Source organism: Spermophilus citellus, assembly GCF_964194105.1.
Source record: "Spermophilus citellus genome assembly, chromosome: 9".
Taxonomy (NCBI): domain Eukaryota; kingdom Metazoa; phylum Chordata; class Mammalia; order Rodentia; family Sciuridae; genus Spermophilus; species Spermophilus citellus.
This window is the reverse complement of record NC_138191.1, coordinates 98,902,074-98,916,731: the sequence shown is the minus strand read 5'-3', so window position 1 is coordinate 98,916,731 and position 14,658 is coordinate 98,902,074. Positions and strand designations below refer to the sequence as shown.

The 14,658-nt window shown below is 38.0% G+C and overlaps 1 protein-coding gene across 2 annotated transcripts in view; it reads right to left on the bottom strand.

Moving 5' to 3' along the window:
- The window catches only part of NRDC (nardilysin convertase), an 88,890-nt gene extending 78,512 nt beyond the window's left edge, over positions 1 to 10,378 (bottom strand). The window contains exon 1 of one of the 2 annotated variants that reach the window (XM_081306405.1): positions 9,877 to 10,378. In XM_081306405.1, the coding sequence (XP_081162531.1) occupies positions 9,877 to 10,211 (335 nt within the window). In that variant the 5' untranslated portion in view covers positions 10,212 to 10,378. The remainder of the gene's footprint in view (positions 1 to 9,876) is intronic. The other variant, XM_081306406.1, reaches the window with a different exon arrangement.
- Between the last annotated feature and the right edge of the window lie 4,280 nt (positions 10,379 to 14,658).

Below are 14,658 nucleotides of genomic sequence, written 5' to 3'. Positions count from 1 at the left end.
ACCTAAATGACTAAAATTAGAAAAACAGGTAACTAAATTATGATCTATTTATCCAACAAAATATTAAACAGCAGCTAACACAAACAGTATTACTAAGAATGAATAAATCTCAAAAGCAATGTTAAACAAAAAAAGCTTGTTGGTGCTGGGGATGTGGCTCAAGTGGTAGCGCTCGCGTGGCATGCCTGAGGCACTGGGTTCGATCCTCAGAACCACATAAAAATTTAAAAATGTCTAAAAAAAAAAAAGCTTGTTAGGAGACATCCAATGTGATACTATTTCTATAATGCCTTAAAACATGCAAAAATAATTACATACTGCTTACAGATAAATGCATGTTTATACCCAGTATTAAAATGTAGATAAAAATGGTATTTAGCAAACTTTAGATAATGATTAACACTGGAAAAGAAAGGAAGGAAATTTGAGGGTGCAATATACAGAGCTACAGAGAGCTTCGACTGAATCTGTGAGAAAAAAAAAAAATTTAATCTGAAACAAGAATAAAATGACCTGAGAGACATCAAATAGCTTATCCTTAAATAACAATGAGGCCAAAGGAGATAAAGATGGAAATGAATACAAGTTTTAGACAGTTCAATGGAGGTCAAGTAGTAAGCAGGAGCCTGTTAATAAGGCAGGAAGAACAGTGTTGATCTGGAAGCCAATAAAATTATTAGACATCCATCTAAATTTTGGAGTATCTCATTTCTGAGACCTCTTCTCTTCCCAGTCCACCCCTGCTCTATGTTATCCAGTTTTAATTCTTTAAATATCACCCTGTATAAAACTAGCAATCACTCAGTTTGCCACCTTTTTTCTTTTCTTTTTCCTCCATTGCCATTTGACATACTGTTTATTTTCTTGTGCATTCTTGAATAGTTCACTCTGTCACATGATGCTGATAGCATGAGAACTAGAGAAACAAAAGATTATTGGTGATCTTGAACACAGTTATTTTGGCACAACAACAGTCACAGAAGACAACTCTGAGTGAGATCAAGAAATGAGAGTAGGGGCTGGGGTTGTGACTCAGACGTAAAGCATTTGCCTAAGCACGTGTGAGGCACTGGGTTTGATACTCAGTACCACATGAAAATAAATAAAATAAAGGTATTGTGTCCACAAACAACTAAAAATTTTAAAAATAATAAAAGTAGATAAATTGCAAATTCCAAATACATACAGACAACTCTTTAAGATAGGCTATACTGGAAACAGGAAATAAGTAGCTGGAAGAAAATAATTCAAGGACTATGTAGAATAAAGAAATGCTTTTCTCCTCAGGATAGAAACCATTTCAGCATATCTGTATGCTCCTGGGAATGATCCAGTAAAATGTAAAAACTGATGATATAGAATGGAAAAGTAACAACTGCTGGAATAATTAATGGAACATTGAAGGCAAGATGAGATGGAATCCAGTGCACAAATGAACATACAGGTCTTAGGCATATAAACAGTTCATTTATTAACAACAGAAGAGAAGGTACACAAAGGCTCAAAAAGACAAAGTCCCTCCCCCCTTCAAAATTTTCAGAATAAAGGTAAAAGAAAAGTAAAAAATCACAAAAATATAAAATAGCTTGAAAAATATGGTTACAGGGACATACAAAATTGTTACTCAATAAATACTAAAAGGCCAAGACTGAATGAAAAGTGTCAGAAATGATTCACAGAGGAGTACACAAGTCAAACATAACCAAAAACAAGAAAATGTGCCAACCAAAACAGTATAACAGAAGATGAAGGTGAAGCCAAAAAGAGCCAAAAATAGTACCTTCGACCTTATCTGTTTACCTTGCTTATAAAGAACCAAATGAAAAAATCCAATTCATTCTAATTACTACTCAGTAATGTATTTTCATAGAATAGCATTTAAGCTATCATGTAATTCAGTACCCCCTAATATGATTAGTATGAAGAACAAATGAGATAATCTATGTAAACTCCTTAGAACAGTACCTGGTACACAGAATGGACTCAACAAATATGAGCTTTTTCTGGTAGATTATTGTTGGTGGTGGTAATAGAAAATATAGAATCTGTCAAAAAGCCTACCTGGAGAATGAGTGAACTTGCCAAACTATAGTCGGCTTCCAACCCTTCTAAAAAAACAGTGCAATTCTGGGGCTAAGGTTGTAGTTTAGTGGTAGAGCACTTGCTTTACATGTGTGAGGCACTGGGTTCAATCCTCAGCACTACATAAAAATAAATATATTTTTTTAAAAAAAACAGTGCAATTCTGGCCTAACCATGGAAAACTAAAAATATACTATAATCTACTGAATTTCCTTTGATTTGGACAGCCTTAATGTTTGGTTTCATTCTAACAAACTATATGAATAAAATCCTCTATCAGTGTGGAGGTCCCATAATACATTATGTTTTTGTCTGCCAGGTCTTACAACTAGAGAATATCCTCGAAGCATATTACATCACTAGGGGTTTCCATATATATCTATCAAACACAGACTGGGCCCAAGCTAGGCGTGGTTGTGCACACCTGTAAACAGGAGAATGAGACAGGAGGATCTCAAATTCAAAGCCAGCCTCAGCAACTTAGCAATTAAGCAACTTAGCAATTGCCAAGCAACTTAGCAATTTTAAGCAAATTAGTGAGACCCTGTCTCAAAATAAAAAAAACAAAAGGGCTAGGGCTGGGGCCTGGGGTTGTAGCTCAGTGGTATAGCTCTTGCTTAGCACACATGAGGCACTGGGTTGGATACTCAGCATTAAATATATTTTTTAAAAAGTATTTTTAAAAAAAAAGGGGGGGGGCGGGTAGGCTGGGAATGTAGCTCAAAGTTAAGTGCCTCTAGGCCCAATCTCTGGTACCAAAAAAAAAAAAAAAAAAAAAAACCCACTGGGTCCACACCCACAGAATACATTTGGGAATAAACAGTCATTTGAGATAATAAATTTTTTTTAATATTTATTTTTTTAGTTGTACACAATACCTTTATTTTGTTTGTTTTTATGTGGTGCTGAGGATCGAACCCAGTGCATCACACGTGCTAGGAGAGCGCTCTACCGCTGAGCCACAACCCCAGCCCGATAATGAAAATTTAACAATCTTAAGATCCAGTAAAACAGTAATAATTAAGTTATGTCAGAAATAAAACATACTATAAAACATCTAATAAGAAAATGTCCATAACATTGTTAAATAACATTTCAAAGTATGTAAATTATATATTTTTGTTTATTTTTGCAGTGTTGGGGATCAAACCCAGTGCCTCATCCGTGCAAAACACATGCTCTATAACCAAACTACATCCCTCCCTGCCCCCACCCCTGGCCCAAGTATATATCAATTAAAAACACATAGGAAATAAAATATTAAAATTATGTAGTAGTTAAGTCTACATGAAACTTATGAGGGTGTTGTTTTTTTATGGACTTTCTTCCTTTTAAAAACTAAATTGCACAATATATTTTGTTCTGCCATTGTCATTCAACAAAACATTATTACATGCTTTTCTGTGTCAATACATAAAGTACCAGGTCATTCTTTTTCTTCTTTTTTAAATAATAAGTACCTATTTTTAAATATAGTTATACATTCTTTTCATTGTAAAACTATTAAAACTTTTTTCTTTGTACTACGGATTGAATCCAGGGGCCCTTTTTATTAAATTGCTTAGGGTCTCACTAAATTATTGAGGCTGGCCTCAAACTTGCAGTCCTCCTGCCTCAGCATCCCAAGTTGCTGGAATTACAGGTGCACACCACCACACCCAGCTCCTAACTTACTTTTGATTGTGCATGGCACTGAATTGATTCAATTCAGAACCTTGTACATGCTAGGGAAGCACTCCAACACTGAGTTACATCCCCAGCTCGTAACTTAATTTTATACAACCAACAGAAAATAAAATTGTTACAAAAAACGCAGCCAAGAATAGTCTTATATAGGGCTGGGGTTGTGGCTCAGTGATGGAGCTCTTGCCTAGCTTAAGTGAAGCACTGGGTTCAATCCTCAGCACCACATAAAAATAAACAAAATAAAGGTATTAAGTCCATCTACAAGTAAAAAAAAAATTTTTAAATAGCCTTATACAAACATTTAATAAGTGTAAACATAACAACAGTAACTATCAGGCTGGGGTTGTGGCTCAATGGTAGAGGGCTTGCCTAGAATGTGTGAGGCACTGGATTCAATTCTCAGCACCACAAATAAATAAAGGTTCACTGACAATTAAAAAAAAAAAAAAAAAAGTACCTAACATTTAAGGGCTTGCTTTGTGCCAAGTACAAGCCTACATATGAATTAATACACTAGAGTATAACTGTGTGTGTTATTACCATTGGTATAATTTCTTTTTCTTCTTTTATAACTTGCCTATTAGTACTTGTTTACTCTGAAAAATCAGGTCATTCTTTTTCTTCTTTTTTAAATAATTTCCTTTATTAGTCATTTTATACACACAAACACACACACATATTTAATTGTAAACAGACACAATACCTTTATTTTATTTACTTTCTTTTATGTGGGGCTGAGATTGAACCCAGTGCCTCACATGTTCGAGGCAAGTGCTCTACTACTGAGCTACAATACAGCCCAGGTCATTATTTTCAAAACCTCCCCAGAATACAAATTAAGTCTAAAAATTTGAGAACCTACAATGTGCTGAATGAATAAAATGGACATCATCTCCATACTCAAGCGTTTTTAACCTAGTAAGCATTTGTTAAATTGAGTTAATAAGGGGAAAGAAAAAAAAGGGGGAACATTTCAATTAAAGAAAGATTAGTACCATAGTACTATTTGTCAGTGCACACCCTTCAACACGCAATAATTGTCTCTTAAGCCATACTTGGAGGATTCAATGAATCCAAGCTTCTATCTTCAGATTAATTTTAAGAACACTGGAATTACAGGTGCACACCACCACACCCACTTTATTACTTATGTCATTTTCATGCTCAGGAACCCATAGTCTTTCAAAGTATTTACCAAGTATACCCCACATTATACTTCTCTACATAAGCTTTTTCAAACTTCCACAACTTCCATACCTCCCTCTACTTTCCTTCCCCCACCCCCCACTTCAGTACTTAAGATTAAACCCAGACAGGGTCTCACTAAATTACCAAACCTGACTTGGAACTTGTAATCTTCCTGCCCCAACCTCCCCAAGTAGCTGGAATTATAGGCAAGTTCCACCAACCCTTCAAGATTTTCTCTTTCTTCTAAAACCAATCCCTCCATATATATTCTTGATCCTATCACCTCACTACTATGGAAAGTCAATGTTCCATCTACTATCTTCTTTATCTTCAACTTCTCCTATCAGTGCTTTTGTTCCTCAGGCAATAAACACGCTATATTTATTCCACCATGAAAAAACTATCCCTTTTCACTTTAAAATCAAACCTGAAAAATGTCTACTTACACTCTAAAAGTTCATGTTTTCCATCCATTCCTTATCTCACTACAACCTAGCTTCTGCCTTTATACCATTCTTTTAAAGCTGCTTTCACCAGGAATAATTTCTTGGGTTCTGTTTTTTTTTTAATATTTTTTATTTGTCAATGGGCCTTTATTTATTTATATGCTGTGCTGAGAATCAAACCCAGTGCCTCATATATGCTAAGTAAGCATTCTATCATTGACCCACAACCCCAGCCCCTAAAAAGAACCGTTTTAAACATAAACTACTTAACCTCTTAGTATTATATATAACTATTATCACCCCTTGATTCAAGTATTCTCCCTCTACTGGCTTCAAGGCCATTGCCATTTAATTTCTTTTTGCTTCCTGAATGATTCCTTTCAATTTCAACTGTTTATGGGTTCATCTCCTGTGTCCAAGCATTGAAGAGATGAGTTAGCTTGCTCAAAGTCACAAAACTACTAGACAGGAAACCAGATACAAAAATGACTTTATAAACATATGTGTGTGTGTATCTCCCTAACAACTATCAGAATTAACAATACATTTCAGTTTCATTATCTGCTCCCTGATTCTATCACTGCAGATACCACTGTTCCTTGAAGGCAGAAAGAAGACTCACCATCATCATCTTCAAAAGGAGAGAGCTTTTTAATGGTAACCTTATTTAAAAAAAAAAAAAAAAAAGTTTTTTTTTTTTTTAAACACAGAAACAATATAATTCTTTCTACTCTTAACAACACAACAGCCCTCATTTAAAGAAATTAGTCTAAGGAATGAGTCAAAAGATATTTATTGAAGTCATATTAGTATTCAGAAGACTGAATGTATTTCAACCTTAAAAGTATTCATATTGTTAAATGAGCTTGAATTTCATAAGTATCCCTAGCTTGCTTCTCTAAAACTAAAGGGATGCAAAAGACTTGGATTCGGGTTTCAGACAAAGGAGGTGAATGTTGCCAAGCTCCTAGAATTTATATAAATGTCAAATATATAATGATTTCTTTGTAACTCTAAGATTCAATGATAATAAGATTCTATGATAACATCATTAATGTGAATATGTACACAAATGAAAATGAAACATAATTATTCCAAGGGTTTTATTGGAAAGATCAATAGATAAACCTATATTCTTCCCATCCAATACAAAAGAAAATGTTCTTTTATTTCCTGATGTATAGCTGTCAATACCTTAGATTTACCTACAGTTTCTGCTCGGAAGTGAACCACCCTATTACTGAAATCAGCAGATATTAATGTTCTCAATGCAGTTGTTCTGCTCACTTGAACTGTGCTCCTCTTTGTGTTCATCAACATATAATAGTAAACAGTAAATTCTCAGAAATAGGCAGTACCTTATTCAGCATGTATTCATGATTCCATTTAGTATGTTGAGAATTTATTAAAATAACCATCTCTTAACTTGTAACAATCTGACCAAATTTTAAAATAGAAAGATTTGCCCTCCAGGAGCTTACATACCTGTTCATTTGTTTTTCTCCCTTTCACCACAGAAATACAGGTCATTTTACAGACAGATTAAACACGGAAAGTGTTTTATACTTATTTTAGTCAATCCAAACTTCCTAACATTAAGTGCACCTTATGATTAAAATAATTTAGTATTTAGAATGTCTACTACTAATCCTGAATTTCCACTCTAAACCAAAAAAAAAAAAAAAAACTGGAGTAATAGTTCACAACCTGGAGTTCCTTAATCCTTCCAGAAGAAAAGAGAATTAACACTTACCCGACATTTATTCAGCTCCCTAAAAAACATAACAAGTGTCCTGGAGATACACAGTCAACATTTCAAAAAAGGTGAACACAAATTATATAAATAGAAGAGTAAAATTCTGCAGGCTATTACTTAATAAATACAGACTGGTAAATCTTTCAAGGCATTATTTTACCATAATGTTCCTTTAAACAGGTCCTCCTCTGGTGCTTATTTACACATTCAAAAGGCATATAATTATGATAGCTGTGTACTATAATGGATAATGTACAAAGTTCTACAAAAATGCAATGGAAAGGGGAATTAATTCTGCTTGAAAAGGCTTCACATAGATAATATCTGAGAAACTCTTAGGATAATTTAGCTCTCTAGTCTGCAGATGCCTCATGTATTTTTGGTTACAAAATATTGCAGAATTTACCTGTAATTTGTATAAATCTTTAGAGATCACTTATCCTGAGATCTTCTACCTTCAAAGTAACAGAATCTTTTCTTTAAAAGTCTAATTGACACTCTAGTGTGTAAAACAGGTAAAGTGGATAGATGGGCTCTTTTGAAAGGCAAAGTTATTGAAAAGTTGCTGTAATCAAACTTCATTTTAAAATATGAAAACTGAAACACTAAGAAAGACAATGATTTAAAGGTCACATAGAAACAGAAAGGAAATAATTTATTGAAAGTTCACCTGTTAAGTCTTATCTCCTCTTTTAAGTCTTGCTTCTCTCTCCATTTGGAATTTATCACTCCTTACTTCATTCCCTGGTCTACCTAGCACATGTTTCCATTATGGCTTCTATAAAACTTTTAAGTGACCTAATTTTATGTGTCTGTATTTCTCTACTACATTGTAAGCTCCCTGAAAGAAGGGAATGTCTTAATCATCTTTGTATGTCACCCAGAATAAAATGTTGTGTACTGCATTGTATCTGACCAAGTATCAAAAAAGATTTAAGTTGGCCTGGTACCTGGCACATAGTAGGATTTAATATTATTTATCAAATCAATTTGTGGAACATAAGGTTATTAAATAATATACCTAAAGCAGTTACAACAGAGTCTGACACACTGTTTCTATTCCATTAACATTAGCTATTATTATGTAACCTTATATAGGTAGGGAAGAAAACCCTGAAGCCATTATTGAAATTTTAACCTGAAAGACAAAAACTAAGCAACTTTTATCAAGCTTTCAAATTGCTCATTTACATATTACTAATACAAGCACATATTTCATAAGAAAAAGACAAAATCTTGTACATCTTAAAGGATGGCAGCCTGGGAAAAAATAGTACAGAGAGTTGTATGTGATTAATCTCCAGAGCTGGAGTGAAAAGAGAAAATGGACTGGTCTTAATCTTGGGGCTAAGTCATATCTTTCTACACCTCAATTTCAGTCACCTGTGAAATGGGGGTGGTGAAATGTTAACTCTAGGCTTCTTTCCTGCTCCTGCTCTAACACTGTAACAAATTTGGACCTAGAATCTTTCAGCTTTCAACTCAACATGAGTAAAAACTTTATTTTTTAAAAAACCAGCAAATGGTGCACAATGGATTTGGTGTCAGATGGCCTGGATTTTCATACCAGTCTGATATCATTTAGCTGTGTCATTCTGAGAAAGAAGCAAACTCTCTGGGTCTCAATGTCCTCAACCTGTAAAACGAAGGTGTTGGACAATATGAACTCTTTAAAATACATCACAGTCATGATATTCTATGAAATAAACTAGCTCTAAAGGAAATAGAGATTAAGTCACCATTTATTAGAGATGTTTAGAGGGCTCTGCATAAACCAAAAGTAGAGAATTTCAGGATTAGAAGACTACCTCTCAATCAACTGAGGAACAAGTAACTCTCCAATGTATTTTTGGAAGAGGTCTCCCAACGATTCTAGTTCTGAAGAACGACCCATGGGAAAAAAGTCATTTCATCTTAGGCCAACTATGATGCAAAGTTCTTTACTGAAGCCAACCCATCCTCTTATAACTTTTGCCCCCTACTTTTACCTCTCACTCACCTCTCAAATGTTTCTGGTTAGCGGTATCTCCCCTTAACTATCCTCTCCTCCAAAATTAAGATTCTCCAACTCTATCCATCTTTCCTCCCAACAGAGCACCAAAACCCCCTTACCGCCCAACCCGCCTTCCTCCATTCTTGCTTTAGTGAACGTCAAAATTACTCAAACAGCTCTTTCCATTCTGACACGCTGATTCGCTATGGAACCTAAGATTTCTCACTTACCCAGGTGATACCACCCCGCAGGCCCTAATTGCCCTTGCCCCCTCCACTCAAGGAAGCCCTTGCGGGGAGAAGTATGCCCTGTTACCCCGAGAAAGAGATGGAGGGAGGGAAGGAGGGAGGGAGGGAGGGAGAGAGACGGAGGGAGGGAGAGAGACGGAGGGAGGGAGAGAGACGGAGGGAGGGAGAGAGACGGAGGGAGGGAGAGAGACGGAGGGAGGGAGAGAGACGGAGGGAGGGAGAGAGACGGAGGGAGAGAGACGGAGGGAGGGAGGGAGGGAGAGAGACGGAGGGAGGGAGGGAGGGAGAGAGACGGAGGGAGGGAGGGAGGGAGAGAGACGGAGGGAGGGAGGGAGGGAGAGAGGGAGAGAGACACACAGAGAGATAGACACACACATACACACACACACTCTCACACAGAGACAGAGAGAGAAAGAAGTGACGGCGGCGCCAACACAGGCCCGCACCCTGTTCTCCCCATCAAACCTCCTCCCTCACCGGTATTGCTTGGGGTCGCTGGGAGACTTGATGATCTCAGGGTCTCCGGCATTACTGAGAGACCCCCTCCGTCCCTCCTCCTCGGATTCATCCGCTCCTAGACGGGCAACCCGGCCGCTCTCGCCCAAATCCTGTCCATTGGGTTGCAGTTCAGGGCAGCTGCAGGTGGACTTCGCCTTGTTCCTTCCGGGCATGGTCACAGTAGGAAAAGGTCTGGTAGAGTCTTCACACCGACCCCGCGCTCCGATTCTCCACAGCGCCGCGAGCTCCCGCCCGGCCTCACACAACTTCCTCCCGGTGGCACAGACTGCAGCAACCGCGACTCTCCTCAGCATTCACCACCAAGCCGTAGCGATGGGCATCCCGCTCCCCAGGGCCCACCCCCTCCTCCTACTCCAGCCGCTCCTCCTCCTCCTCCGCGTTCCAGAGGCGGCGGCCGCGGCCGGCGCTGGTGCTGCCGCAGCCGCAGGGGAGGACAGGCCTGAACCCCTCCCCCAACTCGGTCTCTCTCACGCTGACTTCCCTCATCCCCCGCCCCCCTGGACGCGGTGACGCTACTGACGTTAGCCAATCACGAGACAAGAAGGCAGTCACGCTCATAGGAACAACCAATGGTAACAGGGAAGGAAAGGAACCAAAGGGACCCGGCTGGATTCTCGGAGCACCCAGAGAGCATTTCGAAGCCTAACGTGGGCGGGGCGACAGAGAGGAGGCCCGAATGACGCGGAGAACGACGGGAAAAGGGCGCCTGCGCTGCGTTTATGACGTATTCGGCAGCGGCTTTAAGGCAGTAAGTACTGCTCCGCGTCTCAGAAAAATATTCCCCTAGTGAGAAAACTGTGAAGCGAAAGCGGATAAATTGAATTACAAAGTCTTCTCCCGTTCGCGTCATATTTTGTGAACTCTGCCTCTCAAACTCGAGGCCGAACGTTTGGCCGTGACTCAGCATATAACAAAAAGCAGAACGCCGGAAGTCTTTCCCTACGCCCGGGAGGTGGACGCTGCCCCCAGAGTGGGAGTCAAGCGCCGGAAATAGCAATTGAGCGTTTCCGCCGCTTTCCTATCAAGTGCTCTTGCATTTCGCCCTCAAACCTTATGAAAGTGATTGAAAGATCGGTCTGGACATTTTTTAGCTCCGCCGCAGACTAGGGTCCACAGTTATCTTACCTTTAAGTTCACCCAACTTTTACTGAACGACGTGTCGGCGAGCTGCTTTTAAGTTTTTTCTGCTTGCAGTAGCCTTTGATGGGCAAGCTAAAATGTGACTTAAGTATAGACACAATTAAAAAAAACATAGCTGACAATAAGATACTGACAGGTTCCGATGATACTAGCACATATAAAAATGAACATGAATGAATGGAGAAAGACTTGAAGCAGGGATATGTACTGTGGGTTATTAGATCTAAGTTTTTCTAGGCTTCTTCTGAGCTCCAGGCATGGGATAAAGCCCTGAAAAAAAAAAAATGGTGTATTCAAAAAGTAATAAATGCTATGAAGAATACAGGATAGGAGGATAAGGAGTTGGGGAGGACAGGTGTGGAAGGTTCAGGCAGGAAAGGATGAAACCTGAACTGGGGCAAAAGATGAGGAATATTGAAAAGTATTGTTCAACGATCCCCGTTTTCAAGAACCTATCAGCTTTTTAAATAAGCAGCTCCACTAGACTGCCCTCCTTCCGAGCAGGTTTTTTTCTTTGTATCTCCAGTCTCTAGCATGGCTTCCCAAAACACAGTAAATCAGTAAATGTTTGCTATTGAGTAAATACCTGCAGCGACATTGTCTATATTGTATTAAGAATTATTTTTCTCTCCAAAGCAATAATGCCAGAAGTGAGAAATCATCCAAGTACAGCTAGCAATTAGATTTTCCTTACTAAAAAACAGAATTTACATCTTTAAGTGTGACCTATTAGTTTTCCCTTTATTTTTTACTTTGCAGTACTAGAGATTGAATCTACAGCTTAACACATGCTCAGCCAAGCGCCCTACTGCAGAGCTACATTTCCAGCTCTTAGAATTTTGCTTTAAAAAGATCTCTGAGTGGGGCGTGGTGGCACAAGCCTGTAATCCTATCGGTTTAGGAGGCTGAGGCCAGAGGATCACAAGTTCAAAGCCAGCCTCATCAAATTAGTGAGACCCTGTATCAAAACATAACAAAAAAGGCCGCGGATGAGGCTCCGTGGTTAAGCCCCCATGGATTCAATCACTACAATTCAATAAGTACCAAAAAAAAAAAAAGAACTCTGAATTTTACAAGTCACCAGATCCAAAATATGGCAACACCCTATAGTGTGGCATTCCATGTATTCATTCTATGTATTCATTCCACCAACAAATCCAGCTGGGAATAGAGTGATGAACAAGAAATTTTCTAGTTCTTTTGATTGTGAATAGTTCCAGAAGGAGATAAAGACACATAGCCTGGCCAAATAGTTCTCTAAAGAAGGAAATTTAAGCTAACATTTGAAAAATATATAGGAATGGTGCAGGAATGTGTAGGAATGGGTTTGTCAAAAAGCTTTTGATAATCGGGTCAGTATGGCTAAATTACAATAATCTGGGAGCAAAAGGGAAAGAGATGAGTGGCAAAAAAAATCATACGAAACCTAAGAGTAAGTCACTATTTGTGTATTTTTTTGTATCATTGGATTCCCAGCTCTTTAAATGGTTTCTGAAACTCTGTAGTATTTATTCAGTAAATAATGACTGAACAAATGAAGAGAAGTCATGATCACAAGTGTTTTCCAAGTAGATCACTGTGGCTGATGTGTGAAAAATAAATTGGATGGTGAAGGGCCAGGGAAAGTCTGTAAATGAGAAAAGAGGGAGCAGAGCCAGGTATGTGATCTGTGCCTAAAGTTCCAACTACTCAAGAGGCAGAGGTAGGAAGATTGCTTGAACCCAGGATTATGGGCCAGCCAGGGAAACAGAGAGAGACCTGATTCAAACTTAAAAAAGAAAAGGAAGAGGAAGAAGTTGAGAGGCTACTAAATAATATAGGCAATAAAAAATAACTTGAGTTTGGGGAATGATGGTGGAGAGAGATAAGTTGTGTATTTAGGAGGTAGAATTGACAGGTTTATTAGTGGTTGATTTGATATGGGGGAATAAAGAAGAGAGTAGTGTAGGCATAACTTTCTAGCTGATTTTCTGGTTGGATAGATGATAATCCCAGTAATTTTCAGAGTTTCTGAAAGGCAAGCATTTTAGAAGGAGAAGAGTATTGGCTCAGTTTTGGACTTTGAGTCAGGTTGAGTTCAAAAAAGAGACCTAAATTGGAGATCAAAATGTTGTGGTTTGTCAGTTTCTAAGTTGTAACCAAAACCTACTGAATAAGACCACCTCAACCCCCATTGAAATTATGAAGTAAAAAGAGAAAAGGGCCCTAGGACCAAGCTGTGAAAAGGAAGAACTCACAAAAGAGACTGCCATATTGGTAAGAGAAAAAGCAGAATGTGATGTCCAAGGAAAAAAAAAATAATTCTCTGATGCTGGGCTGAGTATAATTTCGAACCCATAGCAGATGTCAGAATTTCAGCTTAAATGTATCAAATATGAAAATTGATAAGGCATCACAGAAGTACTTTAGTTTGGGTCCTTTAGATACAAAAATAAATACCTAGCAATGGAGATGAAGCTCACAAATGACCTATGGCATAACCAGGACTTTCAAACCAAAAGTATTATTTTCCCATTGAAAATAATTTTAAAAGTTGCCACACCTCATTTGTTCTTTTTTTAAATGTTTTTTTAGTTGTAAAAGGAGACAATAACTTTATTTTGTTTATTTATTTTTATGTGGTGCTGAGGATCGAACCCAGTGCCTCACGTGTGCAAGGCAAGTGCTCTACCTCTGAGACACAACCCCAATCCCATACCTCATTTGAATACTCATAGTTATTATAAAAAGTATTTCCTAGAGGAAACATTAAGTCAAGCTACTTCCATTTATAAGAAATTGAGCTAAAATAAATAAATAATAAAGTTAAAGATCACAGGATTATAATTTTAATCCTATTTATCTAGTCTTTCTTACAGTATACAAATGCTTTTTTTTTCCATTTCCACTCCATCATTAGCATCCTATACTCCTTCCCAGCTTACCTCATAGATTTCCTTCTCATTAGGTAGTGACCCTTTGCTCCCTATTATTCTGATGAAGTTCAGAAATCATGAAAAATAAAAACATCTAATTTCTATGTTTGATGCCTACCTCTGAAAATTATTTTAATTTTAGTCATTGTGATAGCTGTCTACCTACCAGAGAAACAAATCTGAGCTTTACTCCTAAAAACTCAAAGGTAAGTTTTTTTTTTTTTTTTTTAAAGAGAGAGTGAGAGAGGAGAGAGAGAGAGAATTTTTAATATTTATTTTTTAGTTCTCGGCGGACATAACATCTTTGTTTGTATGTGGTGCTGAGCATCGAACCCGGGCCGCCCGCATGCCAGGCGAGCGCGCTACCGCTGAGCCACATCCCCAGCACCAGGTAAGTTATTCTTAACCCCATTATTGGCCTTTATATTTTGAGAGTTAGGAAAAGTCAAAAGTATGATGGAGCATTGGTTCTACGTTGAGTAGATGTAGAACTCAATACATCTGGTGTGGCATGAGCCCATTTAGCTTCAAGCCCAGAATTATCTTCCTTTTTCTAGTACCTAAAATTCCCGCATCTGTGATTCATTGTAATCTTTTATGACTCCTCTTAAATGCCTGTTACACTTTTGAAAGAAATGAAAACTAAGGCCATTTTGTGACTAGTGTTTCAATTTTAGAACACACT